General features: G+C 37.3%; 1 protein-coding gene across 1 annotated transcript in view; it reads left to right on the plus strand.

Annotated features, from left to right (window-relative positions):
- Ide (insulin-degrading enzyme) overlaps positions 1–23,025 on the plus strand; it is a 106,980-nt gene that overhangs the window by 37,393 nt on the left and 46,562 nt on the right. Inside the window, 7 exon segments of the mRNA XM_005385825.2 lie at positions 10,288–10,410; positions 14,026–14,138; positions 14,628–14,790; positions 16,229–16,321; positions 17,167–17,258; positions 18,450–18,530; positions 20,669–20,772. Coding sequence (XP_005385882.1) covers positions 10,288–10,410; positions 14,026–14,138; positions 14,628–14,790; positions 16,229–16,321; positions 17,167–17,258; positions 18,450–18,530; positions 20,669–20,772 — 769 coding nt within the window.

The following is a 23,025-nucleotide window of genomic DNA, read 5'->3' on the forward strand; positions in this document are numbered from 1 at the left end:
AAGCCATACACAAAGCACACAGAATACTATAATGAACTCGATGTTGCTTTACCCTGCCTAGTCCTATGCAGTCTACCTTCCCATTCATCCTCTTGTATTGTTTTCAAGAAGTCCTAGCCATCCTGTCCTTTCACTCATAAATATTTCAATACATACCTCTAAAAGAGAATGACTTTTAAAATACAGGCAGGCGTAGTGGCGCACTTCTGTGATCCCAGCACTTGGGAGGCTGAGGGAGGAAGATCACCTCAAGTTCAAGGCCAGTCTGGAATACATAGTGAGGTCAAGGCCAGTATAAACTACATAGCAAGGCCCTGTCTCACAAACCAAGTAAAATAAAATAAAATAATAAAGCAAAATAGTATTATCATCAGTATCATTAAATATCCAGTCACTGTTTAAATTCCTACTTGTTGGGTAAAAATCTTATTTTATTTTTTTGGTTTTTTGAGACAGGGTCTTACTATGTAGCCCAGGCTGGGCCTTGAACTCACAGCAGTCCTTCTGTCTCAGCCTCCCAAGTGCTGGGATTATAGATGTGCACAATGCCCAACTGAAAAACCTTAATTTTTATTTTTTGTCTTTTTTTTTTTTTTTTTTGAGACAGCGTCTTGCTATGCAGTTCAGGCTGGCCTTCAGCTCACTTTGTAGCCCAGGCTGACCTCGAACTCACAATGATCCTCCTGCCTCAGCCTCCCAAGTGCTGGGATTACAGGCGTGCGCCCCCACGCCCAGCTCTAAAGACCTCAGTTTTTGAAAGCTTATCTGAAGTGCTGCATATGTAGCTGCACATTTTCTTTATCCATTCCTTTATTGATGGGCACTTAGGTTATTTCCATATTTTGGCTATTGGAGCTAATGGTACGTGCAGATAGCTTTATGAGATGGCGATTTCTCTATACTCAGAAGAGGCATTGCTAGGTTGTATGGTAGTTCTTTTTAAAAATTTAACAATTTCTTTAACAACCTCCATTCTAGCCAGGAATGGTAGGTAACACATACCTGTAATCCCAGCAGTCTAAGAGGCTGAGGTAGGAGGATTACAAGTTAGAGCCCAGTTTGGGCAGTTTATTGACTTAGCGTGACCCTGAAGATATGGCTCTGTGTGAAGGCCCTTCTTACTAGTTTGTGTAGTTTCTGTAGCACTCTGCATTCTAATAGTTTACCAGAGTTCTTTTTTTCCATACCCTCATCAACATTTGTTATCTTATCTTTTTGATAATAGCCTTCCTTAAAAGTATAAGATGGTATCTCATAGTTGCTTTAATATCTTTCTCCTATGATTAATGATGTTGAGCACCTTTTCATACACCAGCTAGCCATTTTTATGTCTTCTTTACAGAAATGTCTGTTGGAACTTTACCCATTTTTTAATTCAGTTATTTGCTTTACTACCATTGAGTTGTGAGAGTTCTTTATAAACTTTGGATATTAATCCCTAGATATGTGCTTTGCAAGTATTTTTTCATTTGATTATTTCCTCTGCTGTGTACATTTTGGGCCAGCTGTGCCTTCTGTTTTCACAGATTGGCAGGTGGATATTGAGACTTGATCAGATTCATGTTTGATTTCTCCTCCTCCTTCTGTTTTTTGTTTTGTTTTGGGTTTTTTGAGAAAGGGTCTCATCCCGTGTGCAAGCCTTGAACTAGCTTTTTTGGCCCAGGCTGGCCTTGAACTCACAGCTTACTACCTCAGGATTTCAGGCATTTGCCACCACACCTGGCTCTTCTTTTTCTTCTTGAAAAGACAGCTTTATCGATGGTGATAGTTTTCCATTCGGTGTGCAACGTTTGGCTGTGTCTCTGTAATGCACACAATGATCCTCAACGTGTCCCCCAACTCTGATTCCTTTAATTTCCCTTCCATCTCTCTCAGTTAACTTGAATACTGCTATGAAAAGAAAATCTCTTCTGCTATAGTATTTGGCTTGTCATTGGTAAATTACTATGTAAGGAGAAGGACAAATACTTGATTCATTCCATTCATTCCCCAGTTTTCAAAATAATAAGTTAGCTTCCTAGCATCCTTCTGTTGGTAACCAACTTATTTTTGACTGTCAGAGTAGATGCATGGATATAAAATATTTGATATTTCAGCCCACTTAATCATTTATTATTCCTTAGGCTTTTCCATAGATTTTGTTATTGTCCTTTTTTGCGATGTGGATATGTTTTTGAGGAAATTTATGTATCTGTTGAAGACAAGAACCAGATTAATCAAATATGGAGGTGCTTTGTGGTGGCTCTTAAGAGGTTTTTACTCGATGTACTTTCTCGTGTGCATCTTACTTGTGTGTATTTACTCATCTGCAGTGGAACTGACCTTTCTAATTTTGTATGAAAAAATAAACATACATATTAAGAACCTTTATTTTAAAACTTTAAAACAAGTACTTTATTTCACTGGACACATTTTACATGTTTTAAAAATGAATTTTATTGGTATATTTCATGAGACTGACATACAGCCTGCTGCACTAAGGAGACAGGTTATTGGTACATTTTAGATATACATAATGAGCATATTCATCATGGGAAATTTCTATCTGTACGTAACATATCTTCATTCTTCTTTTTTTCCCCAATGCCCTCCCTTCCTTTTAACTCCCCATCCCCTCCTTATTTACAAAAGCTTTGTTTGCATTTTTTCCCTTCTATTCTGTCTGTTTTTCTTTTCCCTTCCTTCCCTCACATTGTTCCCTTTCCCATTTGAACATTTTCTTCCTACTTTCTAATATTTGTTATACATTTTGGTTCCTTATTTACCCTTTCAGTCTCTCACACCAGAAAAACAATGCAATATTTAACTTGAATGTGGTCTCAAAGTGCATCCATTTACCTGGAAATGTCCCAAGTTTAGCCTTCTCTATGCCAGAGTAGTATTGTATTTGCATTAAAAAAAAAATCACATCTTCAAAAAAACCCCACATCTGCTTTATTCATTCATCTGTTGATGGGCATTTGGGTTGTTTCCAAGATTTACCTAGTACTTCTTTTATATATTTATTTGGCATTTGTATTTCTTCATCCGAGAAGTGTGTCTTCATTTAAGTTTCTCAGGTTTTGGATTGGGTCTTTGAATTGAGGGGTCTGAATTTTTTTTTTTTTTTAGTTCTTTATATATTGTAGATAGTAGTTCTTTTTGTTTTTGTTTTTTCTCCGGTACCGGGAACCTAACTCATGACCTTGCGCTTGCCAGGCTTGCGCTTGCCAGGCAGGCGGTTTTTGCCGCTGAGCTAAATCCCCAGCCCCGATAGTAGTTCTTTGAGGAACAGCTTGAAACTTTTTTTTCCCATACTGCAGGTTGCCTCTTCACTTTGTTGGTGGTTTCTTTTGCTGTGGTAAAGCTTTTTAATAAGATGAGATCCCAGTTATTGATTCTTTGTGATAGTTCTTGTGCAGTTGGGTTTTTTATCATAAAGTCTTTGCCTACACCAATGTCTTCAAGAGTTCTACCTATTCTATCTTCCAGCAGATTTAGTGTTTCTGTTTTAATATTTAGGTTTTTGATCCATTTCGATTTTAGTTTAGTGCATAGTGAGAAATAGGGGTCTAGGTTAAATCTTCGGCATGTGAAAAGCCAGTTTTTCCAGTACCATTTATTAAAGAGGCTGTCTTCCAGTGAAAGTGTTTGGCTCCTTTGTCAAAAAAAAGATGACTGCATGTGTTTGGAGTTCTTTTTGCATCTTCTAATCTGTTGGTCCTCAGATCTGTGTCTGTTTGGGTTTTTTTGGTTGTTGTCTGTTTGTTTTTTGGCAAGTACATCACTGTTTTATCACAGTAGCTTTGTAGTATAATTTCAAGCCAGGGATTGTGATGCCTCTTGTCTTGGCTTTGTTGCCCAGAATTGTTTTTGCTATTCTAGGTCTCTTCTTGCTCCAAATGAATTTTAGAATTGTTTTCTCTAATTCTGTGAGATATGCTATTGGTATTTTGTTCAGGATTGCATTAAATCTGTATAACAATTTTGGAAGTATGGCCATTTTCACTATATTGGTTTTTCCTACTCAAGAAAAAGGGATGTCATTTCATTTTCTGATATTCTCTTCAGTCTACTTTTTCATAGTATTGTAGTTTTCAGTGTAAAAGTCTTTTATTTCCTTCATTAGATTGATGCCTAGCTATTTTATTTTTTTGAATACTATTGTGAAAGGTGTTGTTTCCCAAATTTCTCTTTTAGTGAATTTGTTATTTGTGTACAGGAAGACTATTGATTTTGAGTGTTGACTTTGTATCCAGCTACATTAATGAATTTGGTTATTAATTCTAGCAGTTTTTTAGTAGTTTTTGGGGTCTTCTGTGTAGAGTATTATGTCATCTGCAAATAAGGATAATTTAACTTTGTCTTTTCCTTGTTATTCCTTTTATTTCTTTCTCTTTTCTAATTACTCTGGCTAATGTTTCCAGAACTATATTGAATAAGAGCAGTGATAGTAGACATTCTTGTCTTGCTCCTAATTTTAGACTGAAAACTTCCAGGTTTTGACCATTTTGTGTGACATTGGCTATTGGTTTGTCATACATGGCTTTTTTCAGATTGAGATAAAGATCACATATTCCAATTTTCTGTGGAGTTTTTATCGTGAGTGGGTGTTGGAGTTTGTCAAATGCTTTTTCTGTATCTATTGAGATGATCCTGTGGTTTTTGTCCTTGGTCCTGTTAGTATGGTGTATTATATTTATTGATTTGTGTATGTTGAATTATCCCAGTATCCCTGGGATGAATCCTACTTGGTCATGTTGTATAATCTTGTTGATGATTTGCTGCATTCTGCTTGCCAGTATGAAAGTAATGGTTGCTTCTAGGAATGAATTTGGGAGTGTTGCTCCCTTTACAATTTCATTAGAGAATTTGAGAAGTAGCCACATTAGGTCTTCTTCAAATTTCATACAGAATTCAGCAGTGAATCTGTCAGGGCCTCAGCTTTTCTTTGTTGGTGGTTTTTTAGTTACATGTTAAATTTCATTGACTGATACTGGTTTACTTAAAATTTTTTATCTTCATTCAGTTTTAGTAATTCATGTGGATGTACAAATTGTTTCTTTTGTGTTTTCCATCTTATTAGAAAGTTCTCAAAGTAGGCATTGGTGATCTAGATTTTTGCAGGACTTGCACAGGTTTGTGCAGGATTGTGCAGGATTTCTGCAGGTTTATAGTTAGTAGTCATGAAAAGAAAGACTGCTTAAAGATAGCAAAGGACCATGAAAAATCAATTCAACAGCTACTAGATGATACAAAGAAGACTAAAATAATATTGATGGGTATCATGGTTTGAGGGTTACTTTGCAAGGGGAAACAATATAATACAGGACACATAGTTTATAAGATTATTTATAATAGTCACCCAAAGAATGATATACAAGGGAGTGCAGGAAATATGTCCACACACTAAGACCAAGGAATCCAGCTGAGGACCTGGATCCCATGATAATGTCCTACATGAGTCCAGCTGAAGACCTAGAGCTCATAACAATGCCTTCCACGAGTCCAACTGGAGGCCTAGAGCCCATAATAATATCTCATGCAGGCCCGTTTCAGGCACTGGGAAGGCCCAAAGGTCAGTGGTGGAATCTAGTAAGTTTGTGCAAGCAGAATAAAGGATCTGTGCTAGCAGGCTGAGGGATCTGCACTGGAGCCAGGAAACAACGCGCAAATTAAGAACCAGAGCTCCCCAAAAAGGTACCACAGGCATTCTCAGCAACAGTGAGGTCCCGACCTCCTCCAATGATGAGGAAAGCTAAGTTCTCATCAGGAAAGCCAATGCAACAAGGTTCTTCAGGAGACTGGACTGTGCACCTTCTTCCCCTCCAGAACCAGGAAGTGATGCTCAGAGTGAGGGCCAGAACTCCTCCAAAGTGAACTGAAACCATTCTCAGTGCCAACAAGGCCCCGAACTCCTCGGAGGATGAAAACAGCCAAATTAATCAAGAAAGCCATCATGGCAAGCTCCTCCAAGAAAATCAACAGCTCCTTACAGCTTCTACCAGCTCCCAACAGCCTTTCTCAGCTCCCAACAGCCTTTTCTTCTCCAGTTCTGCCTCTTATGCTCCTGGCAACAGTCCTCAGGTGGGCCTCCCACACCCAGCACCATGCTTACTCAGTTCAGGTGGTTGTTATAAGTTGACCACCAGTTGTCAGTCCACTACAATGGGAATCAATGAAAAATCAAGAGATAGTGAAAAGGACATAAAAAAAACACCTATTCACAGAAGTAATGGTAGAAAATGACCCAAGCGTGGAAACGAAATTTGACATATAGTAAGTGAGGCATATAGAATTCCAATTAGCCATGATCAGAAAAATCTATACTAGGACACACAACAGTCAAGAGTCCAGAAATTCCACACAAGAACAGAATGTGAAAAGCTATTAGAGAAAAGAAATCTAAAGGAAAGCTTATCAGAATCACAGCTGACTTCTCCACACAAACCCATAAAGTCAAGGAGAGTTTGGAGTCAAGCATTTTAGGTCCTGAAAGAAAACAACCTCCAACCAGATTGGTGTACCCTGCAAAACTGTCTTTCAAAGTGAATGGAGAAGTAAGATACTTCCATGACAGAACAACTGAAAAAATTCATGCTACCAAACCAACACTCCACAATGTTCTGAAGGATATTTTAGAAAGAGATAACAACAGACACTACAATTCCATGAACCCAAACAGAATCAATCCACCAAGCCAGATAAACAGTTAAACAGGGGAAAGACAGGGAACTGACAACAGTAAAATAATATGATAAGGATAGGTCAGTACATATCAGTTACAACCATCAATGTTAATGGTCTTAATTCACCAATCAAGTGAAATAGACTGGCAGAATGTATCAAGAAGCATGATCCAACAATATACTGCATACAAGAAACATATATAATTCAAAAATAAATTCATAGACTGGAAGTCAAAGGGTGGAAAACAATACTCCATGCAACAGGAACCCAGAACAAATCAGGGGCAGTGGTTCTATTTGCAGACAAAGTGAATTTTAAGGCAAGGCTGATCAAGAGAGACCAAGAAGGTTACTGTATACTTAATAAAGGAACAATCCAAGAGGAAGAGATAATAGTCATAAATGCATATACACCAAATACCAGCACACCAAACTATATAAAACAAATATTAACAGACATACAAAAATCAGTAAGCACTAATATAATTGTAATGGGGGTCCTCAATACCCCACTGTCACAAATAGATCAACTAGACAAAAACGCAACAAAGAAATATCAGCACTGAACCAAACTTTTGAGCAAATGGACTTATTAGGTGTCTACAGAGTGTTCCACGCCACATCAGAACACACATTCTTCTCAGATGCATACAGGATGTTCTCAAAAATAGACCACATACCAGCTCACAAAACATGCTTAAGTAAATGCAAAGAAATTGCAATTATCCCATGCATGGTATCAGAACACAGTGCAATGAAATTGGAACTCGGTAGCAAAAGATACCACAAAAACTCCATTAACACATGGAAGTTAACACTCTCCCTCCTGAACAACCATAGGCCACAGATGAAAGTCAAGTAGATATTAGACAGTTTCTTTAATTAAATGATAATACTGATACAATATACTGGAACTTACAGGACCCAATGAAAGAAGTCCAAAGAGGGAAATTTATAGTGGTGAATTCTCACATCAAAAACCAGAACAGTTTAAATGAACAACCTAATGTTGAACCTTAAACCTCAAGAAAAAGAAGAACAAGTCTAGCCCAAAACTTGTATGAGGGAGGAAGTTACAAAGTTAAGAGCAAAAATTAATGCAATGGAGACTAAGAAAGTAATACAAAGAATCAATGTATTGAAGAGTTAGTTCTTTCAAAGAGTCAATAAAATCGATAAACCCTCAGCCAACCTTACCAAAAAAAGGAAAGAAAAGACTCAAAATCATTCCGTTAGGAATGAAAAGGATGAAATTACGACAGATCCTGAGGAACTCCTGAAGATCATCAGTATCTGCCTTACTGTAATAAGATGGAAAACAGAAAAAATGGACAGATTCCTAAATACATATGAATTACTAAAGATGAATCATTTTCCTTCCTGTGTTACTTTACAGTGGTCCCTTGGCTCCCTTCCTTCCCCAGGCCTCACACACGCTAGAGCCACATCCCTCCCCGTCCTGTTTGGCTTATTTTAATATAGAACTGTCAATGCTTTGCAAGTGAGCAATGTCTTAGTATGTCTGGGGTATGTTCCTGCTTTATTTTCTGTTTTAAAATGGATCTAAAATTAAAAGGTAGAAATTGCAGTGTTAAAATACTCAGAAACATAAAAATCAAAGCATAGTGAACTAGAATTGGTCAGTTTCACAAATTTTTGTGTTCTAAATGGAAGCTGTAATCTTGGTTTTTACAAACTTTTATTTAAAATTTTTAATTTTTTGAAATCAAGATATTGATGTGATTGTAAATAGGCAAATCAAATCACATTTAGACCAGATAGCTTACTTTGATCTAACACTATAGCATATTTTTGTATTCACATAGTCTTTTGAAACTTAATTCTCCAAAATTGGGTGCCACAATATCAGTCTTAGTCTGCTTATTGTAGGGATCTGAGCTTGGTAGTGTAAAGGACTAAGGAGCCTCTATGGATAAGTCCCCCTGGAACTGAGTCTTTTCAAATCTTCATTCAGTGGAAGGAGGGAGACACATCAGTACTCATATTTCATCTTGATATGAGACAACTTCAAACCTTTCACCAGCAAATGGCCTTTTCCTGCCCCCTGAGGAGTGGACACTTAAGATGTATATATAGGTATATTTGTTTGTTTGCATAAATAACGAATATACATAGTTTCTAAGCTTTTGGCTCCAAACAGGGGACGGGGAGAAGGAACCTCTCTATTCAAGGTATGCCTGTGGTTCAGAGTCTCAGAGTAAACGGGATGTCTTTGAGGGACAGAGAAAGTCAGTCTTCTTTAGGATACTTGATGTTTTTAAGAGCACCTGAACCCATCAGATAGAGGTTGTCTTAGGATCCTGAAAGAGCAGACTGGAGTTGAAGAAGATCTTTAGTGAGAGAGGACAGCAGTAATTTACAATCTGGGAACTTGCGTGGTAGGCAGCTTCTAGTGAGTGTGTGTACATATGATTTCTTTGTGACTGGAGAAATGCAATGACCACTTGCTAGGCTGTTTGGTGGACATTCTTTCTTCACCTGGGGCATGAATCAAACATCCTGGGGCATGAATCCTGACTGAGTTCTGGGTAACAGTAAATGAACTGATGACTGGATTTGAGAATGCAGTCTGGTATCTTTGTGTAGACATCCAAGTTGGTGAAAGAGGGATATTCTACCAGTATCAGTTCATCAGCTGTTATAGCAACAGAGCAAGACAAAACACCAAGAATATCTTCTACTAGTTTCATATCTGTAGGAAAGAGACAGGATCCTATTTTGTAGTGCAAGCAGGAACATTAGTAAGAGCTACCATGTTAGGATATTTCCAGTCAAGATGCTATTTTGGAGAGATACCAATCGTTGGAATTTCTCACCTCCTAGTCCCAAATTGGCAAAGTCTTTCTTAGAAAGGTAGTATTTACAGAGATGCACTGTTAATTTTTGACTGTATATTTTGTCCTAATTATTTACTAAAATTTCGTAAGAGAGCTCATAGAGTTATACTATACACATCACTTGAGATTTATAAAAAATAGCATTGCATCCTGTTTGTACCAGTCTAGATCAGATTCATGAAAATTCATGTCACAACTATAATGCTTCAGGTCAAAATAGTAAGTTTTTTTCTTTTCTTTCTACAAGTAACTTGGCAAGTTATAAAAAGATCCCTTAGTGACTCTGTTCAATTAATTACAGGACACATAGGGAATTGAAGTTAAGTGAATGGAGACCATATGGATCTCATTTTTTTCTTAAAACTGTACTTAATACTCACAGAGATCTTAAGGACTGTAACTTTTATAACAAACTTTTAGTTCCTTGGGGAAAAATGTAGTTTAAGATATTACAGTACTAAAGCTGGGTGTGGTGGCACACACCTGTAATCCCAACACTTGAGAGGCTGAGGCAGGAGGTTTACATGAGTTTGAGGCCAGCCTGCCAGAATGACATAACAAGACCCTGTCCCCCTCAAAAAAAGATATTACAGTACTACTTTATGCTATATGATCCTGTTTGTGTACCTGACATTGGAACATATTTGACCACTGTATATATTAGAAATCTGTTTTTTTGTTCATCTTATAGTATGTCAGTAATAATGCTTTAAAGTCCACAAATTTTGCTTTGCCTAAGAAATGTTTCCTCTTACTTTCAGGTAACAAATACACTCTAGAGACTCGGCCCAACAAAGAAGGCATTGATGTAAGACAAGAGCTACTGAAATTCCATTCTACTTACTATTCATCCAACTTGATGGCTATTTGTGTTTTAGGTCGAGGTAAGAATTCTTTAAAATTTCATGGAGTCAGAATTGGATTTTTCCATTTTGACATTTTTCAAAGTATTGGAAGAAGGTTATAGGATATACCTGCTTATTTGTTCAGTGTTCTGAAAACAATCTACTGGCTGAATTCATGGGTGAAAATTTTATTTTTGACACGTCATATTCCAAAGAGACATTGCGATGACTTTAAATGGAAATCAGAAGAACATGAACATTCCTAGTCGATGTCCTAACCATATGAAAGTGAGGGAAGGAAACTGGAAGAAGGCACATTAACATATTTGAATTTGTAACAGCTCAAGACACCAGAAACAAAAAAAGAGATGATGATAAACTGGAAAAACTACTCATAAATAACAAACGTTGATTTCAAAAATGTCATAACTAGTCAAAATATATTGTTTTCCTGTGTTAAATTCATTTTTCTTTTACTTTAAGAAATACCCCCCCTTTTTTGGAGACAGGGTCTCTCTTTGTAGTGCAAGCTGGCTTTGAACTCACTACGAAGCCCAAGCTAGACTCGAGTTCGTAGCAATCCTCCTACCTCAAGCCTCTAGAGTACTGGGATTACAGGCGTGCGACACCACACCTGGCTAAGAAGTAACCGTTTTGGATAGGGTTACCGTTTTGTGTTGGTGGTCATGGCAGTATAAATTGCTAGTCTTGCTAGAGGGTAGTTTGGGTTGATTTTTTTTTTTTTTTTTTGCAGTACTGGAGAGTGAATGTAGGGTTTCACGTTTGTTAGGCAAGTGCTCTGCCACTAAGATTACAGGCATGTGTCACCATGCCCAGCTTGGAGGGCAGTTTAACAAGATCGCCCTTTAAAAGTACACATACATTCTTCCTTTTTAAAAATTTCATGTTTGCACTACATAATATGTTCCTTATGGGGAGCTGGCACATGTACATACTGTATCATACTCATGTTTACTGTTATCTTTGTTTCTAGATGTGTAATCTTAGGAAATCTGGGTTCAAATAGATATAAAAGAATTTTTGTCAGTATAATATTTATTAGGGAAATGTTAGAAATAATCTAAATGTCTTTTAATAGAAGATTAGTTGTAAAATAAAGCACCTTATAGAATAATAATGTCCTGTTTCACTCTCTGCCTTCTTGCCTGCTTTATTTTACTTCATACCATTACCAGCTGAAATATTAACTGTATTGTCATTGCCCACCCCACCAAAATGTAAACTATTTGAGGACAGAAACTTGTTTTGTTCCCTGCTTTTCCTCTGGTGTCTTAGTTGAGGCTTGGAACATCACAGGCCTTGGTGAACATACAATCAAACTTGTGATCCTTCTGCCTTAGCATCCCAGAATACTGGGATTATGGGCATGTGCCACTGTGCCTGGCTTGCAGAGCAATTTAGTAATATGGGGAAATATTCTCAGTATGTTAAATGGAGAAGAAAGGCACTCACCAAAAACACTAAGTGGTAGCTCTGTGTTAGTGCACACCAGTAATCCCAGCAGTTTTGAAAACTAAAGCAGGATGGTCCATAATTCAGTTCCAGCCTGGGCAATTTACCAAGGCCCTGTCTAAAAAAAAACAAAAAACAAAACAAAAAAAACCCTAATTAAATTAAATTAAAAGGGACTGGAAAGATAGCTTAATGGGAAGGCCCTGGGTTCAGTCCCTAGTACTTCAAAAAGCAAAAAAAAAACCCCTATGCAATATGATCCCACTTGGGAATTTATAAAAAATGCTAGGCAGGTGTGGTGCACACCTGTAATCGCAGTGCTTGGGAAGCTGAGGCAGGCAGATTGCCTCGAGTTCAAGGCCAGCCTCAAGTACATAGTGAGACCCCTTTTCAAAATATCTGGGGAAAAAAAGGCATGTGATTTCAATAAATATTTATTGGACAAATTATAATAGCAATACTTGAATCAAACATGAGCTCTGTCCTCAGTGTTCTTGATTTATTGAAAGTGGTACAATAGGTGTCAAGAAAAGAAGGAAGTTTTAGTTTCCTGGTCAGTGCACTTCACTCAGTGGGACTGATTTCTTTTATGGGGCTCAGGAAACTTGATAAGGAGTGGAGAAGTGGCCTTACCGTGTGGAGGTGCGGATCTCTAACAGAGTGTATAGATAATCCACTCCTGTGGGGAGAGCAGAGGAAGAATTTGTGTCATGAGGAAACAATTTCTTTTTCTCTTCTTGCCAGGGGGCCATTCCCATAGTCATGAGGGCACTAATTGCGTGAAGGATAATGTGGTCACCTTACAGTGACCATGCCCTGCATGGAGATAGGAAAATGAATGGAATTCAGTGATAATAGTTGGTAACTCACAGTTTTGTGGGGAGATCACACTGTGCAGTATTGGTACATTAAGTTTAGAAGCTCCCTTGAGTAGGAATACTCAAGAGGGAGAACTTTGTTCTAAAGGCATCCCTGTTATTAGTATTTTAGTCCAGAAACCTTTGTTGACAGCCCCCCTTTTTCAGTCCTAAATCTATTTGTTTTATATTCTGTCTATAGTTTTGCACACTGTTGCAAATAAAACCTGTTATAAGGCTAAGTGTGGTGGCGCATGCTTGTAATCCCAGCTCTCGTTAGGCTGAGGCAGGAAAATCACCATGAGTTGGGGGCCAGCCTGGATTACATAGTAAGTTCAAGGGTGGCCTGAACTACATAACAAGGGGGCTGGGGATTTAGCTCAGCGGCACAGCGCCTGCTGGCAAGCGCAAGGTCCTGAGTTCGATTCCCGGTACCGGAGGAAAAAAACAAACAAACAAACAAAAAACCCAAAAAAAACCCAAACAAATGAACTACATAGCAAGACCCTGTCTAAATATAATTAATTAATTAATTGTGACATATTATGATACAGAAATATAAAATGTTAGCTCTTGGAAGAACTTTGTGATTGTCTTACCCAAGTTTTTGTTTTATAAAACCCGGAGTCATTAGGCAGTTTGAGTAGTTAATTGTCATAGTTGGTGAAGCTGGGATTAGATTCTAAGTCTCTGAATCTCTCCTCCTGCCATGGACATACACTTAGGATTCTTTTCACAATTTTATACTATTTTTCTGCAAAATCATACCTGACTTTTTTTTTTTTTTTTTTTATGGTCTTTTTGAGACAGGGTCTCACTATGCAGTTCAGGCTGGCCTTGAGCTCACTTTGTAGCCCAGGCTGGTCTTGAACTCGCAACAATCCTCCTTCCTCAGCCTCTCAAGTGCTGGGATTACATGCATGCACCCCCTCGCCTGGCTTCTACTTATATTTTAGTATGTGCCTGTTGGCATTAGAGATAAATCATTTTTCCAAATATGACATAATGCTCTGTTATTGTTTCTAATGTTTATTTTAAGTTTATTATGAGATAAGATTTGGAAAACATTAATATTATGAATATCTGCATGTTTAAATTTTTACAATATACAGAAATAAATACGTATGAAGCATAATCATTGGTACTGCTTAGCAGTTTTACAAGTTATATAAGCAATGGTAGGATTTAATTGATTCATCTTTGTCAGGCGCAGCTTTCGCTTAAAGTCCATGTTTTTCTTTTTAAAAGCCCTGAGACTTTTTCGGAGAGCCTCAGGTCTTCAGTACTACCTGTTCTTAAGTTTTCATTGTCTGTTTTCTTGTAGAGTCTTTAGATGACTTAACTAATCTGGTAGTAAAGTTATTTTCTGAAGTAGAGAATAAAAATGTCCCATTGCCAGAATTTCCTGAACACCCATTTCAAGAAGAGCATCTTAAAGTAAGTGCATGTATTTATGTTTTTTTTTTTTTTTTAAATATATGGACATGACATACGAAAATTTGGGGAGGTATTATTACTTACATACTTTTTAACATTTGTCAGTATAACCAAATCAATTTTGTGTTTACATATGAGGAACATGTATCATTAAATAATATTAGCATGTTCTGATCTTCATGCTACAAATGGTTTTGGTAGCTATAGCTTTGGAAGATTTTTGGAAGCTATTATCCAGTGCCAGAGGGCACTATATAGTTCTAAAACTATATAGTTCAGAGACTAGGGGATAAAACATGGACAGTTTACCCACTATAATGAAATTCACAGCAAGATAGTCTGATTCATTTATTTTTTTATGGGTTGTTTTGTGTGCCTGGCAATTGATTTACCCTCAACTTGAGATTCTTGCATGAAAATCCATATTCTTCATAGTTTTTCAGCAGGAATTCTATTTAGTGACTCTTTCATTATTATTTTTTCCCCCAGCAACTTTATAAAGTAGTACCCATTAAGGATATTAGGAATCTTTATGTGACATTTCCTATACCTGATCTGCAAAAGTACTACAAGTCAAATCCTGGTCATTATCTTGGTCATCTGATTGGGCATGAAGGTCCTGGAAGTCTGTTATCAGAACTCAAATCAAAAGGTAAGTGTTTGGGGCAGCATCTTCTGAATGTTGTACACTGCCACATCTTTGATTCTGGATCTCATTTTTTCCTAGATATTTTCCTGTGACATTTTTAAAAAATTAATTAATTAATTACCAAGAATCAAATTACCAGGACCTTGCGTTTGCCAGGCAGGCGCTGTGCTGCTGAGCTATCTCCCTGGCCCCTGTGACGTTTTTAGATGAGACTGTTTAGGGTTAGTGAATCGAGAGGGTGAATTTTAGATTGTGCTGCCCATGTGCGCGCGTGTGTGTGTGCGCGCTTGCGCGCATGTGTGTTGGTGGAGAGCAAACCCAAGGCCTTGTGCATGGTAGGTAAGTACAGGCATTTTCCCTCTGAGCTATGATCGAAGCCCTTTTTCTTTTTCCTTCTTCATTTAATAGTGTGTGTTTGCGGTGAATAATAGCCCCAGTGCTCTTATATTTTATTTTGAGACATGGTCTTGCTAAATTGCCCAGACTGGTCTTAAACTTGGACTCGACTTGCTTCTTGAATAGCTGGGATTATAGGGGTGTGCTACCATGACTGACTTTTTTTTAATGATTTTTGTTCTTCAGTGTTTGTTTTAACTTTTTGAGACAGGATCTTCTGCTTTGTAGTTCAGGCTGGCCTCAAACTCACAGCAATTCTCTTGCCTCAGCCTCCTGTGTGCTGAGATTATAGGCAAGCAAAACCACTGCCTCTTCAGTATTGAGCAGTGAAGTTTAGATATTACAGAAGATACCATCATATGAATTTTTCTGTTTTTGTTCTAGTTTTATGGTGCTGGGGATCAAACCTAGGGCTTTGTGCGTGCTGGGCAAGTGTTCTGCCACTGAGCTATTCCCAGCCATGTTTTAAATGAGGAGATAAAACAATAAAAGCCACATTTATTATTGTTCACTGTCTGCTAAATTCAGTACATGTTACTATTTGCCTTCTCCTGTACATCGGGTCAGAGGGGAAGGGTGCATGATCAAACAGTGGCTGGTTTCCAAAGTCCCTTCTGACTCATACTCTTTGTTTTTCCATAACACTTCAGTATGCTAATCTCCCCTTGATTGGGAGTTGATTTGAAGTCCTTAGGAAAGCTTCCCTCCCATAAAATTCTTTGTCTGAAACTACTTTTCTGAACTGATTTCTTTTTCCCTCCTGCAAGTATTCCACTCTAATCTGGAACAGATAGTATGACTTTTCTTTTTTGTGTTTTTCTTTTTTTTTGAGACAAGGTCTCACTGTGTAGTCCAGGATGGCCTTGAACTCACTATGTGACACGGCTCACCTCAAACTTGCAGCAGTTCTCGTGCCTCAGCCTCCTGAGTGCTGGGATCATCCGTGTGCACCACCACTTTGCCCAGAATTAGTATGAATTTGTAATTTCTATGTTGTCAAGGAAGCCACACATGCAGTCGTGTTGATTTTCTTTGAATGTTGCAGGTTGGGTGAATACCCTGGTTGGTGGACAGAAAGAAGGAGCCAGAGGTTTTATGTTTTTTATCATTAATGTGGATTTAACTGAGGAAGGATTACGTAAGTATTGAATAACTGTTTTGCTTTTGAATGAAAATTGACGTTTTTGTGATTTTTAAAAGTTTATTTATACTGTAGACCTATTTCATGTTGACATGTTATAAACACATTTTATTTTACTTTTTTCAAATTTTTTTTATTTTACAAAAAATTTTTATTTATTTATTTATTTACTGGATCTTTTTGAGACAGGGTTTTGCTATGCAGTTCCGGCTGGCCTTGAACTTACTATGCAGGTCAAGGCAGGCCTGGAACTCACAGCAATCCTCCTGCCTCAGCCTCACGAGTGCTGGAATTATAGACATGTGCCACCATGCCCAGCAAACACTTTATTTTTTTTACAGTAATGGGCATTGAACCCAGGGCTTTTACATTGAGCTACATTCCCAGCCCTTTCTTTCCTCTTTTATTATGAGACAGGGTTTCACCAAGTTACTGTCTTGCCCAGACTGGGCTTGAATTTGCAGTGTTTCTGCCTTTGCCTACCAGAGTACTGAGATTAAAGGTTGTAAACCCTTTAATTTCTACAATTAATCCGTTGTAGTTTTCATATGTAATTTGGCTTTTGTTTTGTGGATGACTGTCCAGTTTAACAGCTGATCTTTATGTTGTGCCTATAAAATGTGTGCCTAGCTTTTCATTTGCTCATTTATTGCTCCAGTACCCTGTCAGTCACATGTCCTGGGCCCATATGGCCATGTGTGGGACACATGAAACCAGTCTCAAGGAGGTGGGGACTCCATTTTCTAAGAGAGACCATCTTCCACTTGTCTGAGTTTGCCTTAGCTCACTGCTTTGAAGGATTGGAGGACTGAATGCTTTTTAAGTGTGCCCCTTTTTTCCAGTACATGTTGAAGATATAATTTTGCACATGTTTCAATACATTCAGAAGTTACGTGCAGAAGGACCTCAAGAATGGGTTTTCCAAGAGTGCAAGGTACTTTTGTTTCACCAAAATTTTTCTTAAGGAATCTATTTTTCGAAAACAAATATATGTGAAATGATTTAAATTTAAGGCCCAGTTAAACTTTCAAAGGTCTGTTTTTATTTTTATTTTTCCTAATTAAAGTATAAAATTTTGCAGAGCAGCATGGTATTAGTTAAGGCTTAGTTGTACTAGCCTGATTTGCTGCTTGGGGCATAAGTAAGGGTTAAGGTATAATGTTGCCTTTTTTTAGTAGGAAAAAGGAAAGAAAGTAGATTGCTTTCCTATTCCATAGAAGAAAAACAGTGGTTTGTTAAGTTGATATTTTTACTTCTGTTACTCCCTGCCTGAAGCTGCATGAAATCTGTCGTCTTCAGATCTGGTCATGAAAATCTGTAGTAAACTTACAAACAAATAATGAATGGTTTGTTCCTAAAAGTGACTTTATAGCTGCACTGTTTTTTTTCCTTTCATATAGCAAACAGTGTTCATAAAGACTTCCTTTTCTCTCTTTCTTTTTTTCTTTCTTTCTTTCTTTCTTTCTCTCTTTCCTTCTTTCTCTCCTTTTGAGACAGGATCTCACTATGCAGTTCAGGTTGGCCTTCAGCCCATTTTGTAGCCCTGGCTGATCTTGAACTTGCAGTGATCTTGCCTCAGCCTCCCTAGTGCTGGGATTACAGGAGTGCACACCGCACTCAGCTTGTAAAGGCTTCTTTTCAATGAGTTTTTAAAAATATGTACTTTAAACATACGGCTATCAAGATTCTGAAATGTATTTGAGGTTGAGAAACATCCTCTAAACAGGCAGAGTTTAGAGATAGAGTCTCTGCTTGTGATTATTTTGCTGCAATTCTTTGAATGGGTCGTCAAATGAATTGTTGGATCTCACAAGTCTTTCACACTACTTTTTAAATTTAATTTGTTGACTAATAGTTTCAACAACTCAGCCAGTAGACTCATATTCTGTATTTGTTATTTATTTTCATTCAAAGCTATTTACCTATTTTATTTTGACTTTAAGAGATTGATGGGTTGAATTTTATAGACATTAAGAAGTTTTCTTTTCATGTTTTGTACATTTCTAAATCAAGCATAGCCATTTTTTCAGAAAGTATGATAAAGTTGAATATGGACTAAAAACACTGTAAGAATGTATTTTTAAATAATAAACTCACATCTAATTGTATTAATTTTCAATTTTAGGACTTGAATGCAGTTGCTTTTAGGTTTAAAGATAAAGAGAGACCCCGGGGCTATACATCTAAGATTGCAGGGATGCTGCATGTAAGTTTGTGGTTATTTTACTGTTTCCTACACATTAGTGTAGAGAATGTCTCATACTGTACATATGCTACTTTCTGTACCACACGAATGATAAAATTTGATGCTGTAGGGTACTTCAGACTATAGTAATTGGGCAAACTTTGAGGACAAGATATATGTAAAATCTTAGTTTTCCTCAACCTAGAAAGTATCATCTGTAATATTTTCATTATTAGACCTTTTCCTTATGACCTTAAAATATTTTCAGTTCTACAAAACGTCAGATGCTACCTTTGTGAAATTAAAGCCTAGATCAGTTACTTTTCTCCATTTCTTTTGTTATCATCCTGGTCTGAGCATCATTTCTTACTTAGACTACCGTTACAGTCTTACCTGGACCCTTGTTTTCCATCTTGTCCCCCACTGGACTTTCATTTTTTCAGCTTTAGTTAGCTTTTGAAAACTAAAATCAGATTGTTCCACTCTTCTCTTTAAAGTCATGCGTGGTTTTCCATCAGAATTGCATAAATTCCAAAATTGTCCTTGGCCTACAAAATAAGCCGGTGGCAGCCTCCTGTTGTGGCCGCATTCCGCACTCCACTCCACCCCACTGCTCTCCTCACGTTCCACCCAGCCTGGCTTCGGTCTAATTTTCAAGCATTAAACCTATTCTTCACTTTCAGGGCCTTTACATTTGCTCTTTTCTCTACATGGAACATTCTTCTGTCTGATCTTTGCATGGCTGGGTTCTCCTCATCATTTGAAACTCCTCTCGGATATCTCCTTAGAAAGGACTTCTTAGAATAATGCTCCTGCCCCTCCCCTTTTTTTGTTGTTGTTTCTGTTTATTTAATTAAAATTACAGCATTTGTTCCATTATTGTCTCCCTCCATCTCAATTATAATAACTGCTTCTTGGAAGCATTGATCAATGTTTCCACAGTCCTAGAAGTGTGGTTGGCACATGCTAGGTATTCATTCAGGTTTTATTGAATGAATGAATCAATCTGTCTAGGCATATTGGAAATTGCTTTTTACTAAAAAACCTTCTCTACATTATTTTGGCAGATGAGACAAAATATAATCCATTTCTTCCCACAGCATTCTGAATGCTTTTGTGATTTCATTCATAGGAATTTGAGAGGAAATTCTGTTTATAAAAATGCATGTGTCTTACATTAAAAATCTGATGTCAAGCTGGCCATGGTGGCACATGGGTATACTCCCAGCACTTGGGAGGCAGAGGCAGGAGGATCACTGTGAGTTCAAGGCCAGCCTGGGCTACATAGTGAGTTCAAAGCTAGTCTGAACTACGTAATGAGACCTTGTCTCAAAAAAAAGAAAAAAAATCTAGTATCAACATTTTATTATCACATTTTTTTCATTAAAAGTATTCAGGGTTTTTTTTTTCTTTTTAAATTCAATTTTCTTGTTATTATATTTTGCAGTACATACATAATAATTACATAATCACATTCATCATGGGGAGTTGGTACATGTACATAACGTATCTTTACTATTTTATTTTTCTCTCCTCAAACTAAATTTTTAAAATTTCTAATTTTTTCCCATACTCAGTTTTTTTTTTTTTTTTTTTGAGACAGGGTCTCACTTTGTAGTTCAGGTTAGCCTTGGATTCACTATGTAGCCCAGGCTGGCTTTGATCTCACAGCAGTCATCCTGCCTCAGCCTCCTGAGTGCTAGGATTACACCATGCCTGGCCCTATACTCAAATTTTTAGCCAGAGCTATTAACTCACATTTTCCCTCCATCGAAATATGATTTTGCTCTTTGTAATACAAGTATACTTGGAGATTGACAGTGTGTCTGGCAGAATCACTGCACAGTACTAAACCAGTTAAAGATGTGTTAGGTAGAGTTTCAGGTGTAGCTCAGTGGTAGAGTATTTGGCTGGCATATGGAAGGCCCTTGATTTAGTCCCCAGCATGGCAAGAAAAAAGAGAAAGAAAATAAAGTAGTAGGAAAGAGAAAATTCAGGGGTATAGAATTTTTTCCAGTGGAGCAAAATTTAATAGAAAGATGAGGGGGTATAAAATAATGGATTCAATATGTTAGAGACCTGTTTGCTTTAGTAAGTTAAACTCTGTACTCTATTGTAACCTTGCAAATTTTATTTATTTATATTTTCCTTTTTCAAAGTATTATCCCTTAGAAGAAGTACTCACAGCTGAATATTTACTGGAAGAATTTAGACCTGACTTAATAGAGATGGTTCTTGATAAACTCAGACCAGAAAATGTCCGGTGAGTCACCTAGATTTTGATGTTACATGCTAAATTTTCAATAATGCTTAGAACATTAGAAATTGTAAATGAAATGCTTTGAAATTTTTTCTCAAGCATGGTTCCGAAAGTAGAGAATAATGTAATAGAGCAACACCAGGCTTTGACAGTCATTCCGTGGCTGGTATTTTTACCTGTTCCCTCTCCTCTTTACTTAGCTTCCCTCTACCCAAGATTATTTTGAGAGAATCACTCTTAAAGATGAAGATGTTTAAAAACAATCATTCATTCTCATGAATGAAATATAATAAATTGTTTTGACCTAGATTGATCTTTATTCAGGTGATCAGAGTATCAGTTCCCCTACCTGGCTTTTATAAGTAAGTGAGGGTACCCTCTCATTTTTTTTCTTAAGGATTACAGTCTGAGAATCTGACTAACCAGTGGCTGCAGATCAAAAGTTTGAGCTGTGATAGTGGCAGAAGTATTTTTGTGACAGGGAAGTCAACCTCAAAGACCTTGTAGCCACCACATACCTTTGCCTTAAAATTAAATTTTATATATATTTTCTAATGTCAGGTGACAGAAATGACAGAGAAAACCAAACCAAATTGAAACTCAGTTTTTCCTTTATCCTGACTCAGTACTGCATTCTGGAACCAGGTGGGTAGGAGTTTTTCCTTCCACCACCAAACGCTGTGTACTGCAGCAGTGATCACCAGATAGTAGCTCTAATCCTTGCAGCTCTGCACTTCTCCTTGGAGATAGGGTTTGGCTGAATATTTTATATAATGATAGAATGTTTGAGTGAGTACAGAGAATTGTCAAAGTTTTAGAATTTTTAAGTTATAATAAGATGCCTTTGTTTTGAGGTTTGAAATTATATTACAGGTCAAAATTTAGAAATCTTCCCCAATGATAATAACTCCTGAAATTGTATAGAAGTTAAATCTCTGTTTGTTTGTTTGTTTGTTTTTGTACTGGGAATCAAACTCGTGACCTCACGCTTGCCATGCAGGCACTGTGGCGCTGAGCTGTATCACCAGCCCAAATCTCTGGTTTCATGTACCCAGTCACAACAGGTTATAATACATCTTCCATCCAGTCTCATGACAATATTTTAAATCTGTACGTATTTATTGCCTAATCTTTAATCAAGAATTGATTATGATGTGGAAAATCCTACTAATGATAGAAGTTACCATTAGCTAAAGATTGGTGAACTTATTCTACCTTTTACGTCAGTCTCTTTTTTTACCTCTAGATAATTTAAACACTAGGGAATTTGAATGATCAGGAGCTCTTTCCTATTCTAGTCATGAATAACAGAAAACTGAAGATTAAATACTTAAATAAATCAAGTTGTACATGTCTAAAGTACCCTAGGTAGAGATGGGCTATATAATCTACACAATTGAAATGGTTTGAAATGATACATGCATAGATCACTTGGTTATGCACATCGAAAGTCCTAAGGAAGCCACCCCATCTTTCCAAATCAGTAAGCAAATTCAGCAGTCACGGGATGTGAGGTCAGTATATCAACATCAGTTTTATTTCTGTATACAGCAACAAAAAATGGAAAAATTAGCCAAGTGTGGTGGCCCGTACCTGTGATCCCAGCATTTCAGAGGCTGAGGCAAGAGGATCACCACGACGTGGCTGGCCTTGAACTTGTGGCAGTCCTTCTGCCTCAGCCTCCTGAGTGCTAGGATTATAGGCATGCATCGCCTCGCCTGGCTATCAGTTGACTTTTTGGCAAAGGCAGAAGCCCTGCCTCAAAAAACTGAAGGAAAAAAAGAAAGAAAGAAAGGAAAAAAGAGAAATACTTTTAACAGCAATACAAACATAGTATATCTAGCAATTAGTCAAAGGTAAACAAGACTGCTACACAAAAAACACAAAACAGTGCCAAGAGACATTAAAGACCTAAATAAAAAGAGAAATAAACTTTGTTTAGAAATTAGGAGACTTGAATCCAGGTATGATGGCATACCAGTATCCTCTAATCCCAGCACTCAGGAGGCTGAGGCAAGAGGATCACCACAAGTTTGAGGCCAGCCTAAACTGAATAGTGAGACCCTGTCACAAAAATCGAACAAAAAGGAAATTAAGAGACTTGAAATTACTACAGTGTCAGTTTTTTCCCAGCCTGATTCATAACTGTGTGTAGCCACAACCAGAATCTTAGTAGGTCTTTTATTTTGTTTTGTCTTAAATTGGTAAACTGATTGCAAAATTTATATGGATATGTAAAGGAATTAGATTTGCTAT

Source organism: Chinchilla lanigera, unplaced genomic scaffold, assembly GCF_000276665.1.
Source record: "Chinchilla lanigera isolate Chin_1 unplaced genomic scaffold, ChiLan1.0 scaffold00024, whole genome shotgun sequence".
Classification (NCBI taxonomy): Eukaryota; Metazoa; Chordata; class Mammalia; order Rodentia; family Chinchillidae; genus Chinchilla; species Chinchilla lanigera.